Source organism: Arachis ipaensis, chromosome B07 (genome assembly GCF_000816755.2).
Source record: "Arachis ipaensis cultivar K30076 chromosome B07, Araip1.1, whole genome shotgun sequence".
In the NCBI taxonomy this organism is placed as follows: Eukaryota; Viridiplantae; Streptophyta; class Magnoliopsida; order Fabales; family Fabaceae; genus Arachis; species Arachis ipaensis.
The window spans coordinates 92,781,329-92,788,359 of NC_029791.2; the positions used below are offsets into that span (position 1 = coordinate 92,781,329).

The following is a 7,031-nucleotide window of genomic DNA, read 5'->3' on the forward strand; positions in this document are numbered from 1 at the left end:
ACCAGCAAGTGCACTGGGTCGTCCAAGTAATAAACCTTACGTGAGTAAGGGTCGATCCCATGGAGATTGTAGGTGAAATCGCCGGTGCTAGTGGGAGAAAAGTGGTGAAGAGGAAGGGAAGAAGAAAGGAAGAAGTAATGGAGGAAGGAAATTAAAGAAGGAGGGTGAAATAGGGCGCGTTGTATACATGGCACATCGGGCAATCGACGCGCACGCGCACACCACGCGTACGCGTGGAGGGACAGGAAAGAAGAGGGGCGCGTGAGCACCACTCACGTATATACGTGGGATGGTAGATAGGTAAGGGATTCGTACCCGTTAAAGCGCGTGCACGCGTGGAGACATCTGCGTGCTTCGCGTAGTGCTTGCACAATGCTCGCGCAAGTCTCGGGTGGCATGTACTAAGGAAGGCGTGTAAGGCGGCCGATGCGTACGCATCATGTGCGCGCATGCTGGGTGGGCAAGAAGGTAAGACGTCACGTGGGCGTGCCTCACGCATACGCGTCAATAGGAGTTACGCGTTTTGCACAATGCTTACGCAATGCTCGCGCAACTCTCGGGAAAATGTACCCAGAGTGCCACACATAGCGACCAACGCGTACGCGTCATGTGCGCACATGCGTGGACAAGCAAGGGAGTAGGTGACGTGTGGGCGTGCCTCATGTATACGCGTGGGTAGTCATTCGCGCATTTCACGCAATGCTTGCGCAATGCTCGCGCAACTCTCAGGAAAATGTGCCCAGAGTTGCAAAAACGCAAGCGACGCGCACGCGTCCTACACGCTTAAGCGTGCATCCCCCTTTTTTTTCATCAAAGAGAAAGGTCTTTTTAACACATTCCTGGCAGGTATTCAAGCTAGATAGTCAAGAAAACACTCACAAATTCATGCACTACTCAAAATAAAGCATTTTCTCTAACCTTGTCAATTTATCCATACCAAGATTAACGAAATCTACATGAATATCATAACAATTCAACAAAACCAACAAAAGCTAGCATACATAAGCAACTCAACAACACCAAGAAATCACAAAATTCACAAGAATCTAAAGCTAGAAGCAAGAAAGTATACACAAGAAAGATCTTACCATGGTGGGGTGTCTCCCACCAAGCACTTTTCTTTAATGTCCTTAAGTTGGATGGTCATGTGCTTAAGCTTCCTCTCTTTTTGGTGCATCCTCAAGCAGGAGCACCTCCACTTCCCTTGGTGATTTGTAGCCATGGTACCTCTTCAATCTATGTCCATTCACCTTGAAAGTTGTCTCACTTTGAGGGTCAATTAATTCCACCACTCCATAGGGCTTTACCTCCTTCACCTTAAAGGGTCCTTCCCATTTTGAACGGAGCTTTCCCAGCATGAATCTGAGCCTTGAGTTGTAGAGGAGAACTTCGTCACCTTCTTGGAAATCCATTTTTCGGATATGGTGATCATGAAATGCCTTAGTCTTTTCCTTGTAAATTTGCGCATTCTCATATGCCTCCATCCTAAGACACTCAAGCACCTCTAGTTGCAATTTTCTGGCTATACCTGCCTTGGTGATGTCCATGTTACATTGCTTCACCGTCCAATAGGCCTTGTGCTCAATTTCCACTGGAAGGTGGCATGCCTTGCCATAGACGATCCAGAAGGGAATCATCCCTAACGGGGTCTTGTAGGCCGTCCTATACGCCCATAGTGCATCTCCCAACTGAGAGCTCCAGTCTTTCCTCTGTGGATTCACCACCTTCTCCAAAATTCGCTTAATCTCTCGGTTGGACACCTCCGCTTGCCCATTCATTTAGGGGTGATAGGCAGTTGAAACCTTATGTAATATACCATAGCACTTGAGCAGTGCTTCTACCTTCCTATTACAAAAGTGGTAACCTTGGTCGCTCATGATTGCTTGTGGCGACCCATAGCGGCATACAATATTATTTCTAATTAAATAAATCACGGCATTAGCGTCATCAAGGCGGGTAGGTATCGCTTCCACCCACTTTGATACGTAGTCAACCGCCAACAGAATATATAGATACCCACTTGAGTTGGGAAATGGCCCCATAAAGTCTATGCCCCATACATTAAAGATTTTACAGAACAACATAGGTTGTTGAGGCATTTCATCCTTTTGGGATGCATTTCCCGACTTCTGATATTGGTGACACGACACACAAAATTGGTTAGCATCCTTGAATAAGGTTGGCCACCAGAATCCACAATCTAAAACCTTTTTAGCCGTTCGTTATGGGCCAAAGTGGCCGCCACACTCGGATGAATGGCAAGCTTCGAGAATGGGTTGGATTTCGGATTTCGGGACACATCTTCGAATTACTTGGTTTACTCCCCTCTTCCACAAGTGAGGGTCATCCCAAATGTAATATTTGGAATCACTCCTCAACTTGTCCCTTTGATGTTTAGAAAAGTTGGGAGGGAAGATCTTAGCAACCAAGTAGTTCGCCAAAGGTGCAAACCAAGGAAAGCTATCCGAAACAGCATGCAAACTATCCAAAGGGAATGAGTCATCAATCGAAAATGGGTCATATTTAAGATTTTCAACGTGGCTTAAATGATCCGCAACCAAATTTTGAGACCCACTTCAATCCCTAATCTCAATATCAAATTCTTGCAAGAGCAAGATCCAACGTATGAGCCTAGGTTTCGACTCATTCTTTGTCAACAAATACTTTAAAGCTGCATGATCCGTATATACCACTATTTTGGACCCTAGCAAAAAAGATCTGAATTTATCTAAGGCATGAACAATAGCTAGGAGTTCTTTTTCCGTAGTGGTATAGTTGGATTGTGCCGCATCCAATGTTTTTCAGGAATATGCAATGATATAAGGGAGTTTACCATCACGTTGTGCAAGCGTGGCACCTACGGCATGATTTGACGCGTCACACATTATCTCGAATGGCTGCATCTTGTTAGGGCCCCTCACAATTGGTGCCGTGGTAAGAGCTCTCCTCAACTCTTCAAACGCATCCGCACGAGCACTATCAAACTCAAAGTCCACGTCCTTTTGGAGTAGGCACGACAATGGCAATGCAATCTTGCTAAAATTCTTGATAAAGCAACTGTAGAATCCTACATGCCTCAAAAAGGAATGGACCTCCCTCACAAAAGAGGGGTGAGGTAAACTGGTGATAACATCAACCTTGGCCAGGTCCACAGAAATGCCCTTGTCAGAAACTATGTGTCCTAGCACTATACCTTGTCTCACCATGAAGTGACATTTCTCGAAATTGAGAACAAGGTTAGTGTTGACACATCTTTCCAAGACCTTGGCCAAGTTCTCCTAGAAACTATCAAAAGAGGTACCATATACGCTAAAATCATCCATAAAGACTTCCAAACAAGTCTCCATAAGATCGGAAAAGACACTCGTCATGCACCGCTGAAAAGTGGCGGGTGCATTGCATAGCCCAAATGGCATCCTTTTATAGGCAAAGGTGCCAAAGGGACAAGTGAAGGTGGTCTTCTCCTGATCCTCAGGAGTAATATGTATCTGGAAGTAGCCAGTGAATCCATCAAGAAAGCAATAATGGAATTTACCTGTCAGTCGGTCCAACATCTGGTCAATGAAGGGCAAAGGATAGTGGTCCTTCCTTATTGCGACATTCAACCTTTTGTAATTGATGCACACCCGCCAAGCATTTTGCGCTCTTGTGGTGACCACTTCACCATCATCCTTCTTAACCACAGTGATTCCTGATTTCTTTGGGACGACTTCGACCAGGCTCACCCATTCACTGTCAGAAATCGGATATATAATACCCGCATCAAGTAGCCTTGTGACGTCCTTTTTCACCACATCTAGGATAGTCGGGTTGATCCTTCTTTGGGGTTGTCTCACCGTTCGAGCTCCCTCTTGGAGAAAAATATGATGCATAGATGTGCGGGGGTCAATCCCCACAATGTCGGCCAAGCTCCAACCTATTGCTTTCTTGTGCTCCCTTAGGACTTCTAGGAGCTTCTCTTCTTCTTGACTAGAGAGCTCACTAGCAATAATGACTGGAAACCTTTGGTTGCCCTTTAGGAATGCATACTTCAAATGAGATGAAAGAGGCTTCAATTCACTTTTTACCCCAAGTTGAGGTTCTTTTTCATCAAGCTCCTGGAGCTCATTCTCAACAATTTTCTCTTGTTCACCCTCTTGGTCATTCGTCTCTTCAATAATAGGGTAGCACAACTTGTTGTGATCCTCTCTTCATACCTCCACGACTACCTCGTCAATTACATCACATCGGAGAATGAAATTATCTTCGGGTGGGTGTCTCATGGCTTCTTCTAAATTAAATTTGATAGTCTTGTCTCCCACCTCAAAGGAGTATGTGCCAGTAAAGGCATCCAATTTGAATTTAGAGGTCTTCAGGAAGGGTCTACAAAGCAAAATAGATGAAGAACTTCTATTCTCTATTGGGGGCATCTCAAGGATGTAAAAATCAACTGGAAATACCAAGTCCTTGATTGCCACAAGTACATCTTCCGCTATTCCCATTACAGTGATTACACTCTTGTCGGCTAAGGCAAATTTGGCCGCCGACCTCTTTAATGGAGCTAAATTCAACCGCGCAAAGATAGAAAGTGGCATGATGCTCACGCAAGCCCCTAGATCACACATACAGTCATGAAAAGCAACTCCACCAATACGACAATACACCAAACATGGTCCAGGGTCACCACACTTTTTCGGAATAGGCTTCATCAATGAAGAAATGGAACTACCCAATGACAATGTCTCCAACTCACCTATCCTATCCTTGTGTGTGCACAGGCCTTTTAAAAATTTTGCATACTTCAGAATTTGTTGAATAGCATCGAGAAGTGGGATGGTTACCTCAACCTTCTTGAATACTTGAAGCATGTTTAAATCAAACTCTGGAGTCTTCTTGGCCTTATTCACCATGGAAGGGAATGGGATAGGAATGGACTCATCTACTATAACCTTCCTCTTGGGTTCCTTATGGCTCACTTCTTCTTCCTCATGCCTTGTGTCTACCTCTTCTTCTTCATGTAGAGCTTCAACAACCACTTCTTCCTCATGAATGTCTTCCATGACCCTAGGAGGTATCTCCTCTAATGTAGTTCCCGACCGTAGAGTAATGGCATTGAGGTCGCCCTTTGGGTTTGGAAGGGGTTGGGATGGAAAGTTAGAAGAACTTGAGGGTTGGTTGGTGTTGTTACAGGAGGATAGGACCAACTTTGAAATCATATCGGTGAGATTGGCCAATTGAGCACTCATGCTACCATATTGTGCACTCAAGGTATCAAATTGAGCCTTGTTATTCTCTTCCTGTTTTTCCATAGTAGCTCTAACTTCATCAACTTGGTTGGTGGAAGAGGAGGAGGATTGGTTGGATTGTTGTCTTTGATGTGGTGCTTGGTACTTGGTATAGTTATTTTGGTTTTGTGGCATGCTTGGTTATGGTGATTTTGGTTGGCTTAATGGTTGTTGTTGAGTTAGTGGGATGAGGATTGGTGGTTGTTGTTGTAGTGAGAAGAAGAGTTATTCCATCTTTGATTTTGATTGCTCCCTTGTGCATTGTCCTTCCACCCTTGATTGGAGTTATTGCCATGAGAGTAGTTTTTTTGGCCTTGAGAGGGGTAGGGTGGACGATTGTTATAATTCACATTGGCTACGGTAAGGGCATACTCCTCTTGAATTTGGTGGCATTGATCGGTGCAATGTGTGATGCTAGAGTACAAACCACAAATTCTAGGAGGACCTTCAAGTTGGGCAACTTGGGGTGGAGCTTGGACGGCTTGGATGGAATAGAATGCCTTTTGTTCTTTATGCATATTCGTAAGGATAGTGGTCATATCCCCAAGCACCTTGGTTAAGCATGTTTCGGAAGGTGATGCTTCCACTACACCCTTGAGGGGATTGCTCCTTACTCTTACATGTTGTGTAGCCTCGGCAACATTATTTATCAAGCTCTAAGCTTCTCCCTCCGTCTTGTTTTTGGAAAGCGAACCACCACTAGCGGCGGTGACCAATCTTCTATCTTCTGCGTAAAGACCTTCGGTAAAGTAACTGATAAGCAAATGAGTGTCCAATCCATGGTGTGGACAAGATTCCAATAGCCTCTTGAATTAGTCCAATACTCATACAAGCTTTCTTGATCCTTTTGCATTATACCTGAGATTTCTTTCCGAATGTAAACGGTCTTCTTCGGCGGAAAGAACTTGTCTAGAAACTCTTTTCCTAAGAAATCCCAATTGGTACAATCTCATTTGGTTGGTAATAGAACCATGTTTTTTCTTGTCCCTCAAGAGAGAAGGGGAAGGCAAAAACCATAATGGCAACTTTGTCGGCCCCATGCCTTCGAGCGGAAGAACAAGCAACTTGGAAATCTCTTAGATGTCGGATAAGGTCTTAACCCGGAAGCCCATGATACTTGGGGAGTAGATTTATCAAGCTATTCTTTAACTCAAAGTTTGGGTCGAGATTGGGATATCTTGCTTGCAAAGGTTGAAGTATGATATCCGGAGACCCTTGTTCATGCAAGGTGATTCGGCGTGGCTCTGCCAAGTTTTGTTTACCTGTGGGATGCAAAGATGTATTAGTGGTGCCAACAGAAGAATAGGAAGTAGCAGACTCCAACTCACTTTTTGGTTCTGTCTAGTGATTCGGTGTGCTCCTCAAGAGAGGACGAAATACTAGCCGTATAGTTCAACTGCCGTCTAGCTTGCCGAGTGTGTAACAAAGTTCTTTCAATCTCAAGGTCAAGCTCGGCTAAGCTAGAGTTCGGTTGTGACCGAGTCATCAAACTTGGGAGTCAAAGCACATGTATAAAAGAAAGCTAAACTACAAACTAAGTATTGAAAGCGAGTAAACTATCTACACTATTCACATATTCACATAACCAATGTCAAGGCGTACGTTGAAACTAATCCCTGGCAACGGCGCCAAAAATTTGACACAAGAATTATTGTCGGTCTAGAATTTTTCCTAATAGAAATAAAACTTCGTTGTAAGCATAGTTCCAAACCAACTAATAACTCTCGATCAAATTTTAAAGATTTGGTTGTCACAAAGTTCAACCCC

General features: G+C 44.2%; 1 protein-coding gene across 1 annotated transcript; it reads right to left on the reverse strand.

Annotated features, from left to right (window-relative positions):
• LOC107607407 lies at positions 1,152-1,778 on the reverse strand. The gene has a single exon (XM_016309370.1). The coding sequence runs from the start codon at positions 1,776-1,778 to the stop codon at positions 1,152-1,154; it is 627 nt and encodes a 208-aa protein (XP_016164856.1).